Genomic DNA, 27442 nt, shown 5'->3' with positions numbered 1-27442 from the left:
CCTCTATGAAGAAACTCGAGGCAGAAAAATTTCAGTTTCTGCAACAAATGCAAGCTAATTTCTCATTATCATTGGTTACCTGAAACTACCCTCACAGTGGCTACATGAACTGCCACATTACCAACTGATCAGTGGTTCTGGTTGACTCGATTGCAGATTATGGGCAACACAGGCAGATTCCGAACTAAAACAGAATGGTCTGATGAGATTCAAACCTACAACCTTCAACATTTTGAGTCTACACTGTATGAGATAGTTATGACTCTGGTGACACAGACGCAATGATGAATTGCAGCCTTCCAAAATTCTGCTTCACGCAATGCCGTGTGAAGCTTTCTAATGTATGTATGATGCTGAATCATGTCTTGTGGGAAAGGATTCAGTAGCATTTGGTTAGTGCTATGTATTAAATTTGTGTATTTCGTTAGCATCGTTTTGTTTGTTTGTTTGTGTGTGTGTGTGTGTGTGTGTGTGTGTGTGTGTGTGTGTGTGTGTTTTTGTTCATTTTGTTTTTAATATGGTTATCATCATGTGTGATGAAATACAAAATAAAAAGGCCAGATTCAGAATTCTGGATCCAAAGATATCAAGAAAGAAAGCTGGACAAGAAATTGGAGCTGAACTAACCAATTGGTGTTGCAGTTTGGCAATAGTGAGCAGTTTGGGCATAACGTTGAGCTCTCCGATTTGAGAAAACCGGCTACAGTGTGTGAAGTATCAACTGTCAAGTGATTTTTATCTCATTATAGTTAGCCTTACCTCCAGTAGTTCCAATAATGTGTGTTTGAAAGGTAAGGTAAATCATAAGAATAATTTTGAAATGTAGTTGCATTATTAATAGAATAATCAAAAAATGAAAGTGACACATATATAATGGAAAGCACTGACTAGGACCGTTGTACGCATTACTTTGATACGCTGTACTTGAGAAGTAAAATAATGTATTTTAGTTCTGATCGTCAATGTAAGAATTTAGCCGCAGTGGGTGCCTGAACTGTCTCTGTTCTATAAGCCACAGCACATTTAGCAAAAGTGCAAATATCCTTTTCAAGAAAACAGACCACGAAATGTCTCTGCTCTTAGAGGTTACATGTTCTCCCCAAAATACAGATCACTCACTATCCAAATAACACTACCATTGTGTACCATAACAGTTAACACGTTTGACCAAATCAGCTGAAATTTCATGTGAAATATACTCACTAATATACTATGAACATAAAATATTTATTAATGAAAAAAGAGCACAGAAAATGATATTCTGCAAGGACTCGAGGCTAGTTAAGTGCTGCAATAGTGCTAGTAGAGGTCTGTCCCTATTCACAAAGAAGTTTTTGCTCTGTCACTTTCAAAGAAAGTCACAAAAATAATGAGAACAAATCAGCCATTGATGCCGAACAAGACTGCCTCTGGTAGATGGTGTGTGAACTCTTTGACAGCTGCAAAACATGAACACTGGATTGTAAAATATTGATTGCTATATCGGTACTCTAGGGAAGAGGCAGTGTCATCTAAAAATCTCACAGAAAAGTACACTTGAAGCCCAGTGTGTGTGTTTCATACTCTGGATACTTCTATGAACATTTAACACTGTCTGACTGTCTCATAACTGGCAAGGCTTTCTCTCATATCAGTTTGCAACATATACTTAATTTATGTCTTGTTTCATTACTGGCTTTCTACTTCATTACATAAGCTTGTATGGACTGTGTCTGATGAATGTTCTAAAATTTTCTTCAAGGATTTCTACTGACCTCCATCTGACCACAATTAATGTTTCGAGCTGGCACTGTGTAACAACCACTATAACTGTGTCACTTCGTGCCAAGAACTTGCATTATAGTTACATTTTGTGCCAATCTTGTCCACATTCCCACTTTTTCTCAATTCAAAGCATTCAATGTCCAGTCATGCCAGAATGTCTTACCAACCCTTATCCTGATTGTATTAGTTACAATTTTTAAGTTCATTTACAAATAACAAAATATGTGCAGTTACATTATCATTACAAACTTGCATAATACATTACACAATATTTTAATGAATTTACTCGGCAATAAACTTCTATGCACAGGATGATTCCTAATCTCCATTGAACAACACACTTACCACCACCTAGCGGTGGCTATAGCTGATCAAGACAGCAGCTGTGCTGTTCTACACACAGACGGCGTGGATGTTTAAATATTGTTGCATACACTCCTCACATTAGCGTGCACTGCATTGCATTTTGCACCAATATCTGCACTCAAATATGATGTGATTCCTTGGTACATAACAGTAACAGATTTTTATATGTTTTCGTTTAGCGTTGCCACATGTACATGTAGGCGAGGTTTTCCAAATTCAGGGAAATGTGGACTTCAACAAAGGAGTAGCAGCTAGTTGCCTTCCTATGCAGCATACATAAGTAGTACAGGGGTGGGGTGGGTTGGGGTAGGGGGGGGGGGGGGGAGGAGGAGGAGGAGGAGGAGGAGGAAAGCTACTGGTACATTACATACTTTATTTACCTTCCATGATGCATCACACAGGGACAAACTACAGAGTAGTTTTTCTGTTTGAAGTTTTGGGCATTACTTTCCAACTGGTAAGTGTTTCTCCGAACAGTGTCTTGCTCCTGTTTTCATAGTCATGAACAGGCACTCTTCTTTTGTCTCTCATATTATTTATTTAAACAGTGTTAATTATTAATACAGTCACAATGGCTGCTTAGTCTTACATTACTGTGCAACTGATTTTATGCTTTTTATAAACTTTCGCAACCACCTTTGCTGGGCTTATTATTTAATTCTTTGTAGTGACTTAGTTTGAGATGCTTCAATTTGGATATAGCATAATAAAAAACCTGTAATTTAATCTTACAATAAGCAGTTATTATGGTTAAAGAGAAAATTATAGTATATTATATATCAAATAATAAGCTCATCAATGGTGAGTAGTAACTGTTTAAAAGAGAATTCAGTGTATTATTGTATACTTAACCTGCCATACTTAGAAAATTAAAAAGTGTTAACACACTGTTAGTGATGAATGAACAGTAGAGAAGCAGCATTTTTCAAGAATTATAATTTCATACCCACATGTTTATGTTCCTGAATATTAGTTGAACCTTTTAGTGTGCTGAATGCTAGGGGAGATTTTGGATGTGTAGGTCCACTAAATTATCTTTGACAGGATCGCAATGAACGGCTCTTCTTCCGGCTTCTATCAGAAAATGTGGAGCAGATGATGCCTATTGTTTATACTCCTACAGTCGGCCTTGCTTGCCAGAAGTTTGGTCTTATTTACCGGAGAGCACGTGGGCTATTCGTCACCATCAATGATGCTGGACATGTCTACAATGTCATCAAAAACTGGTTAGCTGAAACTAAGATGTTCTTAGTTGAATGAATTTGTAACAGGTGTGAATATTAGTGGCTTGGTAAAAACTGATTTTGTATTTGACTGATTTATTCTGCTGAGCTGCTGCAAAGGTTTATTGGTATGATCCATATATGATAAAAACTTATGATGTTAAATGGGATATGTACGTGATAGGATTGAGTCTGCTTAGCACCAAAAACTGTAACCAATGTGTTCTCAGGCATCTTCGAGGATAGTGTCAGTTTAAGCTGTAAGCTTTCTTCCTATGTAAGATGACTATCCATATCTATGAGAATACTGTTAATAAAAAATAGCAATACGTCAGTGCCACATTACTGAATTTCATACAAATGGAAACTAATTTACTCAAGAAGACAGATAAAGCAAAGCAATGTTCACATTGTTAAGAATGAGTTTCTTACCAAAACTGTCTGTTGACTTTCAGAATTTTATCTTTTTTGTTTCAATAATATTTTATCTCCAGTAATAAAAAATGGAATATAGACTACTACACTATGTGATCAAAAGTATCCGAACACCCCCAGAAACATATGTTTTTCATATTAGGTGCATTGTGCTGCCACCTACTGCCAGATATTCCATGTCAGCGATGTCAGTAGTCAATAGATATCATGAGAGAGCAGAATGGGGCACTCTGCAGAATTCAAGGACTTCGAACTTGGTCAGGTGATTGGGTGTCTCTTGTGTCATACATCTGTACATGAGGTTTCCCCACTTCTAAACATCGCTATGTCCACTGTTTCCGATGTAATAGTGAAGGGGAAACATGAAGGGACACGTACAGCACAAAAGGGTACAGGCCGACATCATCTGTTGACTGACAGAGACCACTGACAGTGGAAGAGGGTCGTCAAACAGGAATTCCAAACTGCATCAGGATCCACTGCAAGTACTATGACAGTTAGGTGGGAGGTGAAAAAACTGGGATTTCATGGTCATGTGGCTGCTCATAAGGCACATAATACGCTGGTAAATGCCAAATGACACCTCTCTTGGTGTAAAGAGCATAAACATTGGACGATTCAACAGTGGAAAAACATTGTGTGGAGTGACGAATCACGGTACACAGTGTGGCGATCCCATGGCAGGGTGTGGGTATGGTGGATGCCCGGTGAACGTCATCTGCCAGCGTGTGTAGCGCCAACAGTAAAATTTGGAGGTGGTGGTGTTATGGTGTGGTCATGTTTTTCATGGAGGGGTCTAGCACCCCTTGTTGTTTTGCATGGCACTTTCACAGCACAAGCCTACGTTGATGTTTTAAGCACCTTCTTGCTTCCCACTGTTGAAGATCATTTCAGGGATGGCCAATGCATCTTTCAATAGGATTGTGCACCTGTTAATAACATACGGCCTGTGGCGGAGTGGTTACATGACAATAACACCCCTGTAATGGACTGGCCTGCACAGAGTCCTGACCTGAATCCTATAGAACACCTTTGGGATGTTTTGGAATGCCGACTTCATGCCCGGCCTCACCGACCGACACTGATACCTCTCCTCAGTGCAGCACTGTGAGGAATGGGCTGTCATTCCCCAAGAAACCTTCCACCACCTGATTGAACGTGTGCCCTCGAGGGCGGAAGGTATCATCAAGCCTAAGGGTGGGCCAACACCATATTGAATAATTCCAGCATTACCGATGTAGGACACGACAAACTTGTAAGTCATTTTCAGCCAGGTGTCCAGATACTTTTGATCACATAGTGTATATCGAAAGTGACCTTTTGCTGTGAAACCAAACCGGTACACACAGTTCCTGTAATGACTGTAAACTAAAGGTATACTACATTAAATAATGACTATCTCCTCTTACTGTAAGTTAGGTGCTCAAGTCCTTGAATTCACAGTGGAAAGATGACTGATATAAGAAAACCCAGAAAAAAGTTAAAAAGAAAAAAAAAACTTGTCTATCTTTTGAAATAGTAAAATCCCACAAAGAAATACAATTACTTAAAACTAATGAAGAGATATGAAAAGGCAAGGCTTCATACATTGCCAACATATTTATTTTTAAATTTTGGAGGAAAAGCAGATCACTCCAGTTTCAACAGTCAATTGTTAAATCTGCCCTAACACTATATGCATATTCCCCCCCACCCACCCAATCCACCCCCCATTCTCATTTCCCACTCCTGACCGTAGCCCCAGTATTGTTTTCTCATGACAGACATTGGGAGACACATGAGAGCTCACATTTCATCCAGTGTAAACACATCCTACACAAGAATACCTCTACCCCTATCATGAATGATGCCATTTTAGCAAGTGAGATACCTTGCCTTAGGTGGTTTTTGACATACTACCCTATAATTGGTATGTTCCAACATTTCTCAAAAGAAATCATAAAACTCTTTGGCAAAGAGTGATGATAAAAAAAAAATCACTCTCTAATTGACTATACTACTTGCAGAAAATTAGGAACTGAAACTGTATTTTTGAATTAAGTTGTAGACAATGAAATGAAAATTTCAATTTATATTTGGCTGTACTATCAGACACAAACAAGAGGACTAGATCAGTTGATGATGATGATGATGATGATGATGATGATGATGATACACAGGAAACATATTTGCAGTTATGACTATGAACCATCTTTGGCTGCATATTGGAATGATGACAATGAAAATTTGTTTCAGACCGGGACTGGAACCCAGACTTCCCACTTTACACAAGCAGTCACCATAACCATTTCTGCCATATATGCATGAATCACAGCCAAACCCAGATTTCCATATGTTCTTGTCCATGTGTCCTGATCTGCACCCATACATTACATATATTCCTGCCCAGGAAGGACATATTTATTGAGAGTTGAGGACGTGGTACTGGTAACTGAATATGAAATAGCAATGCCTGTGTTATTAAGAAATATGAAACAATGTTCTTCTGGACATACATGCAGCATGTTTCCGCAACCGATCATGTGAAACGGGAAGTCCACTTTTGATTCTCAGTACAGCAAAAATTTTCATTGTTGTCATACCAATATACAGCCAACGATGGTTCATATTTGCAACTGCAAATAAATTCCCTGTATTTTTTGACACCTGTAGCCACTGCAGTGCCTGTTCCTCTGCTTGTGTGAGGGAACATTGCATCGTAGTTCGTAATAACATGGGCACTGCTATTTTAAGATAATGATATCCTCACACACTGTGTTTTTATATCATTTTTTTGAGAGCAATAAACTGTACTCATTTGTCAGTTCACATGTTGTTAGCCAAATGGAACTGTATTTTACCATTCCCCATATTTGCAGATATCTTTGTCTTTTATATTGACAGTCTGTGTTTATGCGTAAAATGTCTTCCTCAAGCTTAAAATCTGTGTCAGATAATGAATGTTTTAAATGGAAATGTTGGTGTGATGTGAATGTTTCTCTAAATGCTAGAACTGGTATTTAATTGTGGTGAGTAAAAGAACTGGTACACGTTATGAATGACACTTTGAAATTGAAACTAATAATGCAGGTAATGTAAGTAAGAGGATTTTCATGTTTCTGGTACAGTTCACTGCCACACGCAACTTGAGAGACAAGAATGTAGCTGATTAATTTAAAATGTCAGACTAACACACACTCACACTAAAAGTTGAGCACAAAGTTTCTCAGCATTAATGTGTACATGCTGACATATAAATCGTGTTACTACCTTGAAGGCCAGATGACCAGCTGATGTTACGTATCAGCTATAAGCATTTTTATGATCCACTCAAAATGAATATTTGAAGCAGACAAGGAATTTCTATCTGTCAGTTAACAAAACAATGACAATTTTCAAATTTGGCACACACCAGAGTTTAAGAAAACAAAATTTATTTCTACCTTTTGAAGACATAAAAAATTCTACCTTCAGGAGTTTGGAATCTTTTTTTTTCCAGTCTAATATTTTTGTTAAGTCTGGACCTGTGACAGTGTTGTAACATCATGGACCAATACTGGCAACACATGCTGTTACGTGTGTAGGAAATACAAGGGAGTATGTCAGTACCTGGTTGCAAATGCCAGAGGACAGAGAAGCAGACTGACTACAGTTTTTGTAACGGTGAATTGAAGTAACTGCACAAAATCTGACATAAAATTAACCATGAAATGCACAGTGCACTGGAAAAACAAGTGTTAACACTAAGATCTTCTAGATATTCACTACATCAATAGAAATACACAGTCAAAATAATTACTTGACAGTTAAACAACTGTTGCTGAGCTATTTCTCAATACACCCGATTTATTTGCTTCATCAAATTCACATTATATCTTGTTGCAACTTCATCTTTACCTTGGTCACTGGTACAGAGCAGTCTGTCACCACAAACATCAGTCCAAAAAACGCAAAGAAAAATTGGAAGTTTTGTTGGCAACCATTTGATATAACCTGTCATGGTCCAAAGTTAGTTTTAATAATCTGTAATGAACAGCAAACGGTGTCAGTTTGGCGCTCAAAATAAGATGCTTTTTTTTTCTTTTCACATATTGGTTACCTGATACCATCCTTCCATTGACTATACAAAGCAAACACATTGTCAACAGGAAAAACCATTTTATTTTGCAGACAATTCAGTGTTAATTTTTGCTAGGTTCAGTGTAATCTTTCACCTTTATATATTTTTTTGCCTGTTTTGGTGTTCCGTTTTTGTAGCTTACTTCTCAATTACCATACCTTCTTTATTTTTGTCTCATATAATTATTTTTCAAACAGTGGAATATCCAGGATGGAATAATAACAGTATTTTGAAAAGGATAGATAGCTGCTCACTGTATGGAGATACCAAATCTCAGACAGGCACAACAAAAAGACTGCTAACATGTGAGCTTTCGGCCGAAAGGCCTTCTAAAGTAGACAGCACACAGATATCCATGCAAGCACAACTCACTCATACATGACCACTGTGTCTTGCTGCTCAGGTTGGAATATTATATCAATAATATTGTATTTATTGTCATCTACACATAATATATACACTGCTGGAAAAGGAAAATTACTACAACGGGAAAGATGATGTCAGTTGTGATCCGATGATGCCATAAGCCACCTGGGGGATATTAGATGTACTGATAATGGTTTCAGCAGATAGTTTAGTGGCATAGCTACCAGAGTACTATCTATGTATACCCTTTCATAGGGAATTCTCACAGCCAGAAGCTTCAGTGTGGTGCAAACATATGAAACATCCAGGTGGTGAAGATGCACTTGTGCTTCTTAGAGCTGACTGAGATTTTGAAAGAGGTCAAATTGTCACCCTCTGGGTGGTGGGATGGTCCTTTCGGAAAATTGCCACACAAATTGGATGTGCCGCATCAGTTTTGCAATGATGCTGGTGTCAATGGTCACAAGAACATTCTCACACCCATAGATGAGGTTCTTTACATCCATATAGCACAGATGCCCACCAGAAGTGTCATATTTTAAGAGCAGCAGTGGCAGAGTGTACAGCTACCACAGCACAGATAAGACGTGTCAACAGGTACTGTTGCAAACCTGTTATTAGCAGAGAGTTTACGGGCACAGACACTTCTAGCCTGTCTTCCACTTACACTGCAGGATTGACATGCGCAGTTTGACTCGCGCCATCAGAGGATCATGTGGAAGATGAAATGGCACACTTTGGTCTTCAGTGATGAAAGCAGTATCTGCCTCCACGCAAGTGATGGTTGTTCATTCACACAACATGGACCTGGTGCGCACTGTCTCATAGAGTGCATTCGCCTAAGACACACTGGCCCCATCCCAGGGGTTAAGGCCTGGAATGTAGAAAGCTACAACTCTTGTCCTCGTTTGGTGTTTCTGGAGGGGCACTAACCAGCACTTGGTATGTGCAGAAAGTTCTTATGCCATTCTTGCAACAGGAAGGTGTCGTGTTGCTCCAACGGGATAATGCTCACCCACATACTGTCCATGACACTCACTGCCCTCTGCAAGATGTGTAGCAACTTCTGTGATCAGCACAATCTGTGGACTCATCTTCAGCTGAAAACGTGTGGGATATGAGATGAGAAGTGACTAATGCAACTCATCAACCAAGTCTTACTATGTGAACAGGTCTAACAGGTGTGGCATAATGTATCCCAGGACGGTATTCGCCCTTTGTGTGATTGATTTGATGCAGAATCAGAGCCTGCATTGTCACCTGTAGAGGGCACACCACATAATGGTACAGGTGTTTCAGTGTGGGTCAATATCTAACACATTAGAACAGCTTGTGCTGTTGATCCACAAATGTAATCATTTCATGTGTTGTTGTAACAAAGAATCTTGTGTGAATTGGAAAACTCTAAAAGGGTGTACTAATTTTAGTTTCGGCAGTGTAATTACACAAATGAAAGCAAAGAAACTTTTTTGCTAAATATCTTAAATCTAATCCTTTAGACACTTCAATGCAACTCAAGTGTTTCCCTCACCTCTGTCTGAAGCAATTTCCTTCCTCTTCATATTTTTCAAAACTTTGCTGGTTGCATAACAGTGAAATAATTTTCAAACTTTTTAAAAAATTGGAACAGAAATAATAGTTTTATCCACTGGTAACAAATTTCCTTATACTTTAGACGACAGACAACAAAGTAGTTGTTTCAGTCTTGGACAATATTAAGTGAAGACCAACGAGGATGGTGCTTCTTTGCAGCTGGTTCCAAAAGGTAATGGAAGACTTAGGACCCTGTGTGGATATGGCAGAGGGAGAAGTATGGGATTTTGGTTGGCCAGAAAGATATGCTCTAGGAAGCTCATGAATAGGTTGGCTTATGAGGGCACACATGGTCATGCTACAACAGATTTGTTTGTATAGTTTCCCCTCCAAGGAGAAGTAGCTATGCTTAAGCATCCACATTGTTTGGTATATAAGAGATTAAGCTGAGGCTTTGAATTCGTTAGGATGCTGCAACTCATCCTTAGATCCCACAATTCTCTTAACCTCAATCTCACTTAGTTTTTGCCCCACACCACCTCCATTTTTCCCTCCTGCATTCACACACTGATCTCCATAGGCTCTCTCTTCCTCTGTTCTATTCCCTCAACATCATTGTGTGCCTACTGCTTCTCCTTCTTACCCTTTAGCTACACTTCTCCAACACTCCCTCCCACTCCCTATCTCCTTTCTTTCTTTACCCACTCTACCCATGCAACCCTTCATCCCAGGTGATCTGCAGTTCCTAGTGACAAAAACCATTCCCTTATTTCTATGTACAAAAAGTCGATGAAATGTTATCAGATTTAGGAGAACATAAATTTCGTAGTTGATTTTTGGGATGTGGTGGTGGTGGTGGTGGTGGTGGTGGTGGTGGTGGTGACAATGACATCAGTTATTACAACTTTTCTTCCTTTTTTGAAATTGAATTTGAAGCTTAGATCTCTGCAAAATATGTTCCATTGTACCTTTCAAAGGCTGTACATTATTTGCATGTTAAACTACTAATTATTATTATGTTTAACATAAATTGTTCCTCTATCCATGCCAGTGATTTGATCAATAGTGGTAGAATGTGTCTGGTATTCAGTGCTGTTTAATATTGCAACATAACAGAGTTAGAAAATGTTACTGATATTTTTGTTTATAAGAACTGTTGTGAGGAAAGCTACTCATTTCATATTTTGCTTTTATTAATTGTAGCGTATGAGCAAATTTAACTCTCAAGTTATTTTATTTGTTGTGCAGGCCTGAATCTGATGTGCGAGCCATTGTTGTGACAGATGGTGAACGTATACTTGGCCTGGGTGATCTAGGTGCCTGTGGCATGGGAATTCCTGTTGGAAAACTTGCACTGTACACTGCTCTTGCTGGAATCAAGCCTCACCAATGTCTGCCCATAACAATCGATGTAGGAACAAACAATCAGGTAAATTACTGTGTTGTATAACACGGATGAATAGATTATTTAATTTTGTTGTTTCAGTAAGGATGCTGTTTATTGCACTGTTTGTTGCAAAAGATTTGTTGATTGATAGTGAGTTCTTGGCAGTTATGTGAAGAAATTTGTAACTTGAGCTAAATTTTGTGTTACTCAGCAATTGCTCGATGACCACCTCTACATTGGCCTGAGGCATAAAAGAGTGACTGGCGAACGATACGATGCCCTCATTGATGAATTCATGCATGCTGTTGTGAGGCGCTATGGCCAGAATGTACTCATCCAATTTGAAGACTTCGGAAATCACAATGCTTTCCGTTTCTTGGATAAGTACCGTAATAAGTACTGTACGTTCAATGACGACATCCAGGGCACGGCAAGTGTAGCAGTTGCAGGTTTACTGGCATCTCGCCGTCTCACCAATACAAGACTCTCGGATAATACAATTCTCTTCTTAGGGGCTGGAGAGGTATGATATAAATTGTTTTCATAATGAAATTCGTTATAATATGAACAAAGTAAATCATATTCATATCCATTACATATAGATGTATTACCTTCAGCTGTAGTAAACTCTTACTCCTTTATTTCAGTTCCCCATTCTATATTCATGTGTTAAGGAAATTGATGTCATATTTATGCATAGAGAGGTTCAAATCACTGTCCACCAATCTTGATTTATGTTCTCTGTGGTTTGTCATAAATTAGTTCAGGTAAGATGAGCATTTGGTAGAGCACTTGCCTGTGAAACATTAGAGTTTTGATCTGGCACACAGTTTTAATCTGCAGGGACGTTTAAAGGTTTATCGTAGACTGGCATTTAGTGCCCCACAATCTTGTACACCTGAGAAGCATCATTAATTAAACTTTGATGACCTCAGTGTGACAGTAGTGGCTCAGTGGTTATAAAACTGGCCTTGCATTTAGAAAAACAGCATTTCAGATCTGCACCTGGTTGTCATTTTTTGTTTTCCTAAATTGCTTAAAGCAAATACTGGGATAGCTTCTCTGAAAAGTCTGATTTCTGTCTCCATTCCAAGCTAGTGCTCAATATATACAGGCTTTTTGGTAAATGAGACCATAAATCTTAACCTTCTTTCTTTCATGGCCAAATTCTTTTCCACTATTCTTCCATATGCTCTGTAATCTTTTTTTTCGGTACTACTGTTGCTACTTCTGTTTCTTTTTTTTTCCATAGTTCTTAAGACTAATTTGATGTAACTCTCCACTTTAGGCCTCTTCGTGTACACATAACAACTACATTTTACATCCTCTGGAAACTGCATACTGTAGTCAAACTTTTGTCTCCTCCAATTTTTACCTTCTGCACTTCCCTTCATTTTCAAATGGTCTATCCCTTGATGCCTCAGGATATTTCCAATCAACTGGACCATTCTTTTAGCCAAGTTGTTGGTTATCCAACTTACTTTTATACTCTTTTTCCTGTAGAATTAAATTATAAAAGGAACTCTTCACTTCGTGTCTGTACTGTTTGTTTGTGTTTCACTTCTGTACCAGACTAACCTCTAGACAAATACTATGTTCACATTTCGTATCTTCTATGCTTCTGCCTTTGTGAGTTATTTTGCTTCCCAAATAGCAAAACTCACCTGCTACTTTGTCCCATTTCCTAATTTTAGTGCTTCAGCAATCTTGTCATTTAATTTGAGTATGTTCCATTACCCCTGTTTTACTTTTTGAGTTTGTATTTTATGATCTCTTTCGAAGACCTTTCCATTCTGTCTTCTAATCTTCCAAGTCCTTTGTTGATCTGACAGAATTATAATGCCATTGGCAAACCTCATAATTTTGATTTCTTCTCAGTGCACTGTAACTCCTTTTTCAGGTTTCTCTTTGGTTTCCTTTACTGATTGAATACACGAAAGATAGGTTCCAACTCTTTCTTCCTCTCTTCTCAACTGCTGCTTCTCTTTCATGTCCTTAGGCACTTCTAATTGCAGTCAGTTTTCTGTATAAGTTGTAGGTAATGTTTTTATCCCTGTTACCCCCTGAATTTCAGAGAGTGTATTCCAGTCAACATTATCAAGGTGCTACAAACAGAGGTCTACCATTCTTAGTCTATTCTATTAGATTAGTTGTGGGGTCAGTATTGCAATGGATGTTCCTGCATTTCTCTGGAACTCAAATTGATCTTTCCCAAGGCTGTATTCTACCAGACTTTCTATTTTTCTGTTATAATTTGCGTTAGTAACTTGCAATTGTGGCTTATTCAGCTGATGGTCTGATAATACTGATACCTATCAGTGGCTACCTCCTTTGGAATTGGGGGTTATTGCTTCTTGAAGTGTGGGTGTATTTGCTTGCCTCTGATCTTGTACTACCAGGTGGAGCAGTTTTCTTGTGGTTGGTTCTCCCGTGGCTCTCAATGATTCTAAGGGAATGTAGTTTACTACAGGTGACTTGTTGCACGTAAGGTCTTTCAGTGCTTTGTAAAATTATTGTTGCATTATAATATCTCTCATCCTGTCATCATCTACTTCCTCTTCCCTTTCCACTGTACTATCTTTGTCTGTTTCATTTGTATAGAACTAGTGTATATTAATTCTGCCTTTGAGACTTCTCTTCTTTACTGAATACTGGCTTGACATCTGAGCTCTCTTTTCTCAAAAGGCTCCTTCAGTTTTCTTGTAGGTGGCAAGTATCTATTTCTCCCATCATTTACAACAGTCTCTTGGGACACTGCTTCATAGTGAAAGAGCACACCTTGCAAACTGCATGCACTTGGCCAGTGCAGTATGATCTTTTACACTAAAACCCAGCTGCAAGACTGCCCATATGTGAGGTGTTGGACCACGTCTCCCATTCTCGGACCATCTGTCCATGGGCAGGCAAATCAGCTGGAACAGCGTGGTCCACAGCTTTGTATTTTTTCTGCAGGCCTTCCTGCTTTGTCATTTTGCACTTCCTGTCAGTCTCAGTTTTTAAGCGTTTGTGCTCCCTTTTGTGTGCTGTATTTGTTGCATCTTTATTCTTTTAGAAGTTTTGTAAAAACGTATACACCATTATTTTTTATGAAGTGTATTCCTGCAGAATTTTACAGTTGTATATACTGTGAGAGGTAGTGCTAGTGCTCAATAAGATAAATCTGATGTTTGTTTTTAATTTGTGTGTAAAATTTAACATACAATTTGAGAAAATCTTAAAGAGTTACGGGTTACAGTGTATATTCTGACCAGTATGCATTATCTTTGATTGCCACTGTATAGAAATACTGTGTAAGTGACATTTCTCTTGCAGGCAGCAATTGGCATTGCAGACCTTTGTGTTCAAGCAATGCAGACAGAGGGAACCACTCTCCAAGAAGCAAGAGATAAGATCTGGATGGTTGACATTGATGGTTTGCTAGCCAAAAACAGACCTGAGGGCAAACTGGATGGTCACAAGGCATATTATGCTAAGGACCATGCAGCCACAAAGAGTCTTGCTGCTGTTGTGAAGGAGATCAAGCCTTCAATACTAATTGGTAATCCTTCCTTCTCTCAAACATACTGCCAAAGTGGATTTTTTTGGTATATTTATTCTGTCTCGAACTGCTTGTCGCGTTACTGATTTAGGTGCCACATAACGTATCCCATTTCTTGTTAAATGATAAACAGATTAATGCCTGGAAAAATTTTAAATGTTGAATATGATGTGGTTGGTGTTTGTATTTCAGTCAATGCCCATTTATTTCCACTGCTATTACAAGCATTTTCCCAAAATGAGGTCAGCAAAGTGCAAAGACTTTGAGCCTAACATAAGTAAATGAGGGACAATTTATGATAACTATTCCTGTGATTTCAATACATCTGACTGTGTGAAACAAACTGATTCAGACTCATAAGACTGCTTCGTGTGTTTTACTCATTGAGTACTCAGCAAACAGTGGGTGTGGCACTTTACATTGTACCTATTTAAAGACGTGCACAGTAAGGTAGTCACAAAATATAAAAAAAACACAGCAATTTTATAGTCAGTAACAATGTATAAGATAGGAATTGTGAGCAATAATTTCAAGTATTTGATGATACATTGATCAACTATTAACAGTGTGTTCTTAAAATCACCGTGATAGGTTATACAGTATGATCCCGCTTTTACGTTCCCTGAATTAACGTTTTTCCACCGTTCATGAAATTTTTTATTGGTCTTGTTGTATTTCCTATGCCCACAATGTTGATTTTCACCCAATTTTGCATCAGCAAATTTATAATTTTCTTGCAATTTACACATCATGAAAAATGTTTGTGGAGAAAAAATGGCGGTGGCATGATGTTGACCATCCGGTAGTGTTTACAGATATTATGTCTTTAAGTTTGTTGACACCAGGGTACTCTACTCAGCTGATTTGAACCGGTAAACATGTAAAAGTTGGAACAGTTTGTGCCGTATCTCCCGCCACTGCCAAGCTCTACTTGACGTGATGGAACGAAGATATCATGACCAATTACAACCATTTCCAAACTGTCTCTACTGTGCAAACGCAATTTCGTGATTGTTGTGATCATTGTGACACCTTTGTCGAACCATATTTAGCATGTTTTGGTGTACAGCCACTTGGAGCGCTAGTTGACACTGTCATTCACTTTTCATTGCTCAAATATTTTTAGTTTAAGCACAGTGCCAGTTACGTATTTTATTCATGCTGAGCAAAACGTCTTTCGAGAATTTATTCTCGTTGTCAATTGGAGTATTTACGTATGTATTTTTTGTGATGTTACACAAACGATGTGAGTGACTCTTAACCTTTTCTTGAAGGAGAGGTCCGTTCTGCATATTCAGTACCATAAGTAACGGTCATTTCATAAGGTCAGACGACCCTTCTTCTTTTGATCATCTTCTGTTTTTCAATTCCCCGTAACTTTTTTTTGTAGATGTCTTGTTTTGCATCCATGTAGTGGTAAAAAGTATGATCAAACCTACTAACCACCAATACATCCGTTTAAACAGTTGCAATCCATTTCATACCAAGAGGTCTCTCCCACACAGCCAAGCCACCAGATGTCATTCATCTGTAATTTACTCCCTATCTCCAATTATGCCAAGGGTCTCATGGGAGCTTTCATAGACTGAAATTACCCTCCCAACCTTGTCCAGAAATAGACCTCCCTGCCTTTTCTCTCCAATCACCTACCACCTCTCACATACCGCTCACAAAGGAGCACTCCTCTCATGACTCAATAACACCCAGAACTGGAGGAACTGAATCACATTCTCTGCCAAGGTTACAACTACATCTCATCAAACTGTGATATGAGGAATATCCTCCCCATTCTCCTTCCCATCCTACAGTGCTATCTGCAGCAAAGCAAACCTACACAATATTCTTGTCCATCCCTACGTCACTAGTGCTCCAAAGCCCTTGCCTCTTGGCTCATATCGCTGCAGGAGACATAGGTGTAAGACTTGCCCTATACATCCTTCCACTACCACTGACTCCAGTCCTGTCACGGTTATCTCTTACTCCATTAAAGGCCGAGCTATCTGTGAAAGCATGAATATGATCTACAAACTAAGCTGAACCACTGTGCCACTTTCTAGATGGCGTGGCAACTAACAAACTTCCGAAACAGTGACCAATAGACAGCTGGATCTCACAGTTGCTAAACATGCTGCCCAGCAAGATGTGCTTCACTTCAGTGACTGCTTCACAGCCTGTGGCATCTGGATTTTGCCTGCTGACAACAGCTTTTCTGGATTGTGCTACTGGGAACTCTCCTTACAACATATTATTTGTCCCTGTAACCCCACCCCCCACCACCTCCTTCACTAGTCCCTGTCCTCCACCAACTTACTCCCTTCTCTGCTTCCATTCCATCACTTAAGATGCCTTCTATCCCACCAATGAACCCCCCCCCCTCTCTCTCTCTCTCTCTCTCTCTCTCTCTCTCTCTCTCTCTCTCTCCTCCCCCCCCCCCTCCCCCTTTCCACAAAAACACGTTCTTGAGAAAACCGTTCTTGAGTACTGCTTGAGTGTTTTTGATCCACATCAGGTCAGATTAAAGGAAGGCATTGAAGCACTTCAGAGGTGGGCTGCTAGATTCATTTGCAGATTTTCAGTAGGTTCGATCCAAACACTAGTATTACGGAGATACTTCGTGAACTCAAATGGGAATCCCTGAAGGGAAGATGAAATTCTGTTTGTGGAACACTATTGAGAAATTTTAGAGAACCAGCATTTGAAGCTGCTTGCAGAACATTGTACTGCTGGCAACATACATTTCACCTAAATACAGAGGAGAGGGAGAGGGAGGGGGAGGGGGAGTGTCACAAGATACCTTCTGCCATTCATGATATGGTAGCTTGTGGAATATGTGTAGATGCAGAACTGATTGTTTTTCTGGTGTCAGAAGGTGTGGAAGTTGCATGTGCACCAGAGGGTATGGACCTGGATACCCACTATGGGTCTCTGTGCTCTGGCGTGTGCATGCACAGCGAGCCCCGTCATGCAAGTGTACCACTCTCTGTACTGCGGCCAATCGCGTTTCTCGCAATCATGTATTTAGGCGGCTGCGTGGTGCTTCCCCGGCAGTCTGGTACTGTTGTTGTTTAGAGTGTTCCTGCATTGTTGTTGTCTTGCCATGTTTATCAGTTCTTGCTTGCATGCCTCTTGTTGTGTCCTGTTCTGTCGTAGTTTCTGTCATTCCGTAATTGTTCGTCTGTCCTGTCCATTCGTTGTTAGCAATACCTCCAGAGGCTCTCCCTGCCTGGCAGCTTTGTGTTTCCATTCTCTACCATGCACCGCTCACCGGTCACTCGCGACTATAACAGTTTTCCTTGTGAAAAGGGGGGGAGGGGAGAGGAGAGAGAGAGAGAGAGAGAGAGAGAGAGAGAGAGAGAGAGAGAGAGAGAGAGCACTGGGTCCCGGGTTGCGGTGGGGTAAGGGATTTTCACCTGCCTCGAGATGACTGGGTGTTTGTGCTGTCCTCAGAATTTCATCATTATTCATGAAAGTGGTGAGATTGAATTGAGCAGAGGTTGGGAATTTGTATGGGCGCTGATAACCACGCAGTTGAGCGCCCCATAAACCAATCATCATCATCCTCTAAAAGCAGAAAATGGAAACACCTCTGTGAACACCCCCAGTTGCTCTGGCGTCTGGAAACAAGGGTTTTTGCAAAGAAGAAGGAAAAAATCCAAATTTCGTAAATACATAATTCCTGGTCAGTGACGGATACAAATTCACCCATGGTAAACACACCTTGCTGGAAGCAGCTCCTTCTTTTCCATAAAGAAAATGGTGGTCTTTCCAGAATAATGTACATGAAAATTATGGTTTGATGAAAACTGCCTTGGCTTTCTTTCATCATCCCATTTTCTTCGATATGTAACATATAGAATATGTGTTGAAATAGGTGCAGAACAACCTTTGTAATCAGCTTTTTTGTTTCAGGTGCATCAGCTGCTGGAGGAGCCTTCACACCAGAAATTTTGAAGGATATGGCATCTTTCAATGAGAGACCTGTTATATTTGCTTTGAGCAATCCAACAAGTAAAGCTGAGTGCACTGCTGAACAAGCATATACAAACACAGAGGTGAGCAATTCTGCAACTGTAAATAACTGAGAATAACATACATAAACAAGAGAAAGGATCCATTAGTATTTGTTTGTAGAATTAGTGATAAACCTCTGTTGTCTTGCCAAGACAATATGACAAAACTCTATGAAATAGAAGAAACAATTTGCTATGTGAGGCTCCATAATGTGCATGTAGACTTATTCGTACAGGGTAAAATTTAAGAAAAATTAGTAAAATACAGTCTTAATCGCATGGATGTTTATTAAAATATGTCCAATTTCAGCTACTGGTCGTAGGCCATCCTCGGATTATACATCATCCGGATGATGCTGACAATGATGTTGTTCGGAACAGCTGTGCTGACCCCCAGTTTTGCTGACTAGTGTCAGCACAGCTGTTCCAAGCGCCATCATCAGCCGGATGGTGTATTAGCTGAAGATGGCCTTCTGTTAGAGGCTGAAACCGATCATATTTTAAAAATGGCAATGTGGCTGAGACTATTATTTACTAATTTTACTTACCTGACAGATCACTGTTAAATCCCAATAATGTTATCTAAAATAACAAAATTTAAGACCTTATGCTTTTTCTACTAGTTTTGCTATAGCTGTGATCTGTTAACTGCAGAGATTTTTCAGATGAATATAGTGCAGGAGTCTCAGGTTTCCACTAAATAAAAATAGTTGAAAGGTATTGGTTCTTCACAGTTGTCTTTGCAGTCTTGCTACATCAGTGAGTTGTCTGACTGGGGGAGCTCTTTCTTGGGGACATAGTATGCTCCAAGAAAAGATCTTCGACAGTCAAAAGTGAGAAGTTAGTCAGTCAAAAAACAGTAATGCCAGAAAATCTCACCAAACTGCTCGAGGGAAGGGACTACATATGGACAAGTGTTATTAAGAACAATTCATATCAGTTGACATCTCTTAATGGCAGGTCTGTGTCCTTTGACAGTTTTAACTGACTAAATATCCCCATAACAGACGATTATAGAAATCCTTAATTCTCTCTCTGATCTGTAAACAAATTGCCAAAAAAAAAAAGCTTGTTGTTCAAGGCTACCACAATATTTCAAACAGCTAATTAATTAATTAATTGACATTTCAAGTTCTTTAAATGCCCTAATGAAGGAGCACTGTCTTGGATGTGTAGAAAGTTGTACATTAAAAGACAGAAGAAACCACTTCTGGCTATTTCTGTAAAGTGTACTAAGAATAAATTATGACTAGGGCTAATGTATTCTTTCTGATAGTTATGTTGATCTCTTCTAGGTTTCTTCACATGTGTATAATAGGAGAAAGAATTCTACTTTGAAAAATTCACTGCTCCTTCTGCTATAGCTCTCAGCTACTGTTTTATATATATTTCAAACAAAGAATTTATGTACCTGGAAACAGACCACCATCTGCTCTCTCGGTACTGACAGAGCCAAGATTTATTTAGTACAATCATCAGCATTGCGCAGAACTTACATTACTGAATCCAAACATTCTGATAAATTTTAGAAGTGGCTAATGACCAGAGACCTGAAAATCTAGTCCGAAATATTCTTTGCGTGTTTTCTCTGTCAATAAGGCATATCAGGATGTCATAGTACACCTTGATGTCAGAACAACCTCAGTGTTCCCCCAGAGACTACGATGTTAACAGATGACCAATACTCACATTCATACTTGCAGATTCCCTGCCATTTGCAAATTCAGTGATCCAGTTGTAAACAGTATTTTTATACAAGAGCTTCCAGACAATACACTTGAGTTAAACATTTATTAATATCTATCTGTTTTGACTACTTGCATCTACAAAATGCATGTGGTCCATTGTTATCTGTGATAGTCGCCTTCCATCATGTCCATAGCTTTCTCAACATAACAACCCAAGTGCTGTCCCCACTGTTCACTACTGCTGTCTGCCATCTGCATGGTGTACTAGAATCAGTTCATTGTCCTACAAGTGGACATGCCTACATTTTGAGTGATACTTCTAAAACAATGTAATTCTGCATCATTTATGAAAGCCCACAGAAACTTCAGAGCAGAAGCTGATGACTGGGGTCCTGCTGTTGTCATGAGGCAGTCAATCAAAGTACGGAAGCTTCCGGAAGGCTGTTCCACTCTCAGGTCATTGGCATGTGGGCGTGGTGGTTTCAGATGGGTTGGCGTCTGCTGAATTGCATTATCAGCAGGAGCAATGGCCAGTGGGCTGACTGTACTGCGACCTGATTACAATTCTGTGCTCCAGCAGACATGCTGTTTTTTTTTTTCATTATTATTTCTACACTTAACATTCTACTGCATGGAGGCATGGAGCAGAGAGAAGCACTTTTTGTGTTACCGTTTGCTTGTCCTCCTTCCCTTTTTATGTTACATTATGTACACTGCCTCATTTTGTGATGCTCACACATAGATTTCATAGGTTGTCCTTTTTCTAGTACCCCATTTTCACAACTTTACTTCACTCACAGTGGATGAGTCACATTTCAAGGATACCGATATGAGTACTGTGGGCTCACTGGTTGAAGAAAGGTAAGGAGGAGGAGGAGGGGGGAGGGGGGGAGGGGAGATTTGGCAACTGGGCAACACTGTGTCTGAGGCAGCAGTACATAAAACACATTATTATCAGAACTAGGCAGGCAGCTGGTGATGACCTAGTTGTGGTGTTCGGTCCAATATTTTTTCATATGACCTTACAGGTTTTCTTTGGTCACATGACCATTTTATGGCCCCATCGTCTGGTCCAAGGAAGCTAGAAGGATTAGGTCTAGTGTACCAAGTAAGTAGGTTATGGTTTCCTTGCGTAGGATTTGGAAGAGTAGATCTCGCAGGTACATTAACAAGTAATTGGTGTTGAGGGTGGTGGTTCTGGTGATAGTGGCAGGTAACCTGAAAGCATAGTGTACCTTTTATCAGCATTCATTGCACCTCCTGTTCTATTCACTGAGCACTGCGAAAATGACCGTTCGTAGCAGGTGCAAATGATAACTATCAGTCTTGATGCTGAGAGTAGCCAGTGTGACCCTGGGTTTTGATAGAATTAGGTTTCCCCTGTAATAACCTCCCTGGGGCACGCTGTCGCAGGTTTCTTGGAATGAAACCGCATGTACTCACATGACTCAGAGACTGTGTGTATTCTTGGATGGGGTAGACAATGACATGCATAGTTCAGCACTGCAATAATTCTGAGGTGAAGAGTAGGGTGTGTGACTTTCTATCAGGTGATACCAATAATATTTCATGTATCCATAAGTACACAAATTTCTGCAGGATCCCCATTCTACTGAGCAATGGTGGCTGGCAAAACACTCAAATTGTCTATCTTTATACTTAGTGGTAACTGCACCCGGCTCTTAACCTGGTTCCTTCTTGCATACCGTCCACACTTTCCATATGGTAGTGGAATGGTAAGGACTCCTCTATTGCTGCTAACAATTCTAAGGGTGCTGGCAACTCACTTCAAATTTTACATGTCCTTCCAAGAACTGTGCAGGAGGTAAGCTCATCAGTGTCAAGTTGCTACGGGGAGCATGGAGGAGAGCTTCCTGCAGCTCTGTGGCTCAATGCAAGTATCAGTGACACTTCAGGTGAGAGTATGTAAAACCTTCACAATGATCAATTGTGTGTAATTGACAGGTATGTTCACCATGTTTTCGTGGATACTTGTGAGCTGTGCAGTATGCATTTCAAGATCTGGTTCCCTTCCACAACTTGTCTGGCCTTGCATCATGAATTGTAATATATCAAAGGTATCTTTGAAATGTCAATCTTGATTTTCTACCCATATATTGACAACCACGCTTAATGACCACTGATGTTTTGATATTACTGCATTCAGCTGATGTGCAAATAGTACCCCACTAGACACAGGACTGATTTTAAGAGTCTTTGCCAATTTGTATCTGCCCAACAGCCTCAGCAACAGCACAGTGGTGATGCCTCTTTCTCTCATATTCCCCTTTGTCTTGTGCTTGACAACCGGAGCTCGAGTTGCTACCATCTGTTCTTTGTCTTTACATTCTGGGCTGGATCCAGGCTGCTTCCAGTGGAAAGTGGAAATTCTCTGTTAGTTTGCTTGTCCTAAGAGCACAGGAATGAGTGGGAACAATTGCAGTTACAACCTGTTTCACTTTCCTGGTTCTGAATTTCTTTCTCATATTTTCTTCAGCCACTTACTATCTCCCCCTCCAGGAAGAGCAGCCAGTAATTTACAAAGTGTGTCAGGTTCACTCTGAAAGGAACAAATTTCTCCACATGCACAATTGTGCTTTGGGTCAGGAGATGTAGCTCTACATTAATTAGAGACGTCATCTCGACTACCTCACAAATTCCGTGGTAACACGAATGAACTCTTTAGTTTTTATTTCAGCATGTAAGGATTAGATAGCATTACCAACTGCCTGATGCGGTATTTAGACAATTTAGCCTCTTGCTGTGGCTGCCTTCCTGTCTTTATAGAGCCTTTGTGTTCATCTGTTTGACCTGATGGCAGATAAATTTTAAACTTCTTGCAAAATTTTGAACTGAGGATTACCTTCTCCTGAGGTAGGTTGGCATAATTCAAAAGGAGAGGGCATTTCTCAGTCAAAAATAACCTCATATGGGGACAATCCAAAGTTTTCATGGGTTGAAGAGTTGTACATGGCCATGACAAATTTTAGAAGCATGTCACAAGTATTATGGCTACTATTTACATAACAACTTCACATTTTTCTTATTGTCAGTGAATTCTTGCAGTTCTGCCATTTGCTTGTGGACGTAATGCATAGTTTGTAATTTCTTTATACATAATAACCAGAATAATTGCTTTAAACTCTCAGGCATAAAGTTAGTACCTTAGTCAGTTATAATAGTATCTTGTGTTACGAACTTCAGTAACAAACAATTAACCATAGCCTGTGCCACTGTTTCTGATTTTTCGTATGGTATGGCAATCGTGGCTCAGTAACATGAGAAATGATCAATTATAGGCAACACATATTGATTCCTTGCTGGTGTTTGTGTGAAGTGGCTAAAGATGTCTAGTCTTATGATTTGGAATGGTCTATCCACCTCATCTAACCTTTTTAATGACAATCACTGCCGACTCATCCTTACACTCTGAATGCAAGGAATGCAGTTCTTTATGTAATGCTCTACATTTCATTTTCTTTTGGGCCACCAGAAATTATCCACAATATGGCATTCTGTGGGGCACCACACATTGTGTCCTGCTGCTCAGATTGTCTCCTAAATCGTTTGTATGCATGAGGAACAACAGAAGGCGCACAACACTACCTTGGGGAACGCCAGAAATCACTTCTGTTTTACTCTATGACTACGAACTGCGACCTCTCTGACAGCGAATCATGATGTCAGTCACATAACTGATACGATATTCCGTAAGTATGCAATTTCACTACAAACCGCATGTGTGGTGCAGTGTCAAAAAATCTAGAAATGCAGAATTAATGTGAAATCCCATGGCACTCAACATTTGTTTGAGTAAAGAGGTAGATGTGTTTCACAAGTACAATGTTTTCTAAATCTGTGTTGACTGTGTATCAATAGACCGTTCTCTTTGAGGTGATTCATAATATTCAAACATAGTATATGTTTCAAAGTCCTGCTGCTTATTGACATTAATGATATGGTCCTGTAATGTAGTGGATTACTCATACTACCATTCTTGAGTATTGGTGTGACCTGTGCAACTTTCCGACCTTTGGTATGGATCTTTCGTCGAGTGAACGGTTGTGTATGATTGTTAAGTATGGAGCTATGGAAATGGAAATGCCGTGTGGCTAGGGCCTCCCATTGGGTAGACTGTTCACTTGGTGCAAGTCTTTAGAGTTAATGCCACTTCGGCGACTTGCGTGTCAATGGGGATGAAATGATGACGATAAAGGCAATGCAACACCCAGTTCCTGAATGGAGGAAATCTCCGACCCAGCCGGGAATCGAACCCGGGCTGTTAGGTATGACATTCCATTGTGCTGACTGCTCATCTGCCAGGGGCTATGAAGCTATTGTATCAGCATACTCTAAAAGGAAACTAATTAGTATACGGCCTGGACTGTGGAAGACTTGCTTTTCCTAAGTGATTTAAGTTGCTTCACTACTCCGAAGATATCTAATTTTACATTACTCATGTTGGCAGCTGTTCTTGATTCGTATTCTGGAATATTTACTTTGTCGTCTTTGGTGAATGAATTTCAGAAGACTGGTGTTTAGTAACTCTGCTTTGGGAGCACTGTTGTCTTCAATATTTCCATTGCTATCACGCAGAGACGGCATTGATCATGTCTTGCCGATAGCATACTTCACATACGACCAGAATCTCTTTGGATTTTCTGCCAGGTTTTGAGACAAAGTTTCATTGTAGAAACTATTGTAAGCATCTCACATTGAAGTTCGTGCTAAATTTCGAGCTTCTGTAGAATATCGCCAATCTTGGAGATTTTGCATCCATTTAAATTTGGCATGTTTTTTATGTATTTTCTGCAACAGTTTTCTGTCACATTTTGTGTACTGAGGAGGATCAGCTCAATCATCTGTTAATCTTAGAAGAGTAGCTGCTTACTAAAAACCTAATGTTGTGATCTCTCTTAACAGATGATTTAGCAACACTGATGTCTGGCAATGGAGTATGCGTAGCCTATCTAGGTTTGTGTAACGTATCTGCTTTCACTGTATCGCTTTATGTTTCTGTGTTTCAAACTGTTGTTAGGAAGAATCAACTGAATTTAGTAGGCAATGAATTTTATGTTTTTTACACTGCTACAGTCATCCAGGAGGTTCATATCATGTGACTTATTGATTTTATTCATTTCACCGTCAATAATGCTCCAAATTGCCTTTCCATTGCACTTCAGATTTTGAATTTTTTGTGCATAGTACATGGTTTTAGCCTTTTTCATGACGCATTGCAGAATGTTTCAAGACCTCTTGTAGTGTATTTTTAAGTGTTAATCAGAGTTAGTTCTCTGCATTAAATAAAACTCTCTTCGTAGCACAAAGTTCTTGGATCCCAGATGTTAGCCACGCTTTTGCTCAGCATCTATTGCAAATGTCCCTGATATGTTGTATATGAAAACTGGATCCATAATGTTATAAGAATATTTTGAGTGAAGATTTAATTTCTCCCTACTGTGTACTCTTTGTAAATGTCTTCCAATTTTTCATCTTGTAAATTCTCCCTGAATGTGTAATTGAGTCAGCAGTTACTGTTCATGAAATTTTTGTTGGAAATGTTGTTATGGTGGTTAAACTAAAACTGGACATCATTAAGCCAAGGTACCCTTAATCAGAAATATTTGAAATGAATCTATATTGGTATCCTTACACAGTCACTTCCTAGTTACTTTTAAGTCTTATAATACCCATTCTAATTGCTTAATGAAGTTTAAAACATCTCCTGTTGGATGCCCATAGACACTCAGAAACACTATGTTGTATATTTCTGAGTCTTTTGCTGAACTTCAGCACTCGAAGATTGTTCAATGACATATTCACAGAGGCCTATGGCCTGGTACTTCATTCCACTTTTTGTGTATATAGCCTCTCAGTAATGCCAAGAGACACTTCGTTTTACTTCAGTTGCTGTGCCCAGTTGTCTTATATTAGATGATTTATTCCAGGATTTGTGGTAAAAGTTCAAAGAAGGCCATTCTCGCATAGGCATAATGTTAATATTTGTCTTCGTGGCACCAGCATTGATTCACCCAATTCCTCATCATACCATCGAATCTGTTAGTTCACAGCTCCAAACATGTAACATGAAATTGTGTTCAACATGAAAATTACTGCTGTTATTTATTTTCATAATTTCGTGGTTAGAATAAAATGGTAGGAATAAAACAATACTGCACTCCATGGAGTGAAAATTGCAATTTCTGTGTGTGGAAATGAATTATGGAAATGGCACATAGTTTTCAGAAAAGAAGGAAAAAATAATTAAATTGCAAATACTAGCAACATATGGGTTTAGATGGAATTAATTTTTCTTCATACTGATTTTCTTTTACAGGGCCGCTGCATTTTTGCCAGTGGTTCTCCGTTCCCACCTGTACAGCTTGATGGTAAAATTTACTATCCAGGACAAGGAAACAATGCCTACATTTTCCCCGGCATTGCATTAGGCGTTATTGTCACAGGCATTCATCATATTGAGGAACAGCTGTTTCTTATTGCTGCACAGGTAAGAAAATATTTACTATGTACACAGTTTAAACAGTAATTGAATTGAACTTTAAAACTTCCCTGACCAGTACAGATTGTTCTATAAAATTTCGGGAAAACTGCCATATGTCTGTAACAGGCTGGTTTGATATTTTGGCCCAGAGTCTTCTGGCCATCTTTAGGTGAATACTGATGAGCAATAAATTGAGTTCTCCAATTTAAGATTCCGCCAGCACATGCATGGTATCCTAGTTAGTATTGTGCATGCGCTTCTACTGTAAGTCTGTGCGCTGCGCTGGGCGCCATACGTGGTGAAAGCTTGCCTCTTAGATATCAAAATGATTGTTTCCACATGGTAAGATTGCAGGAGGATGCTGATTACGTGGGGCATGAAGTTTTTCTATAATTAGATTCCATGCAAAATTTAATTGGAGACGGCTCTATCAATTCAGACAATCGTATTTTCTAGTGGTTCATTGATGAGTGAGCTCTGAAAGTTTGACATATGGGCCACAAGTTTTGTTTAATTATATATCATAAGATG

The 27442-nt window shown here is 39.4% G+C and overlaps 1 protein-coding gene across 3 annotated transcripts in view; it reads left to right on the top strand.

Annotated features, from left to right (window-relative positions):
- Positions 1–27442, top strand: part of LOC126457142 (NADP-dependent malic enzyme) — a 70572-nt gene that overhangs the window by 28311 nt on the left and 14819 nt on the right. For all 3 annotated transcript variants that reach the window (XM_050093211.1, XM_050093213.1, XM_050093212.1), the window contains exons 4-9: positions 3175–3356; positions 11035–11215; positions 11385–11696; positions 14486–14711; positions 18621–18763; positions 26747–26917. In XM_050093211.1, the coding sequence (XP_049949168.1) occupies positions 3175–3356; positions 11035–11215; positions 11385–11696; positions 14486–14711; positions 18621–18763; positions 26747–26917 (1215 nt within the window). The remainder of the gene's footprint in view (positions 1–3174; positions 3357–11034; positions 11216–11384; positions 11697–14485; positions 14712–18620; positions 18764–26746; positions 26918–27442) is intronic.

This window comes from Schistocerca serialis, chromosome 2, assembly GCF_023864345.2.
Source record: "Schistocerca serialis cubense isolate TAMUIC-IGC-003099 chromosome 2, iqSchSeri2.2, whole genome shotgun sequence".
Lineage (NCBI taxonomy): Eukaryota > Metazoa > Arthropoda > Insecta > Orthoptera > Acrididae > Schistocerca > Schistocerca serialis.
This window is presented reverse-complemented; position numbering and strand designations above follow the sequence as displayed.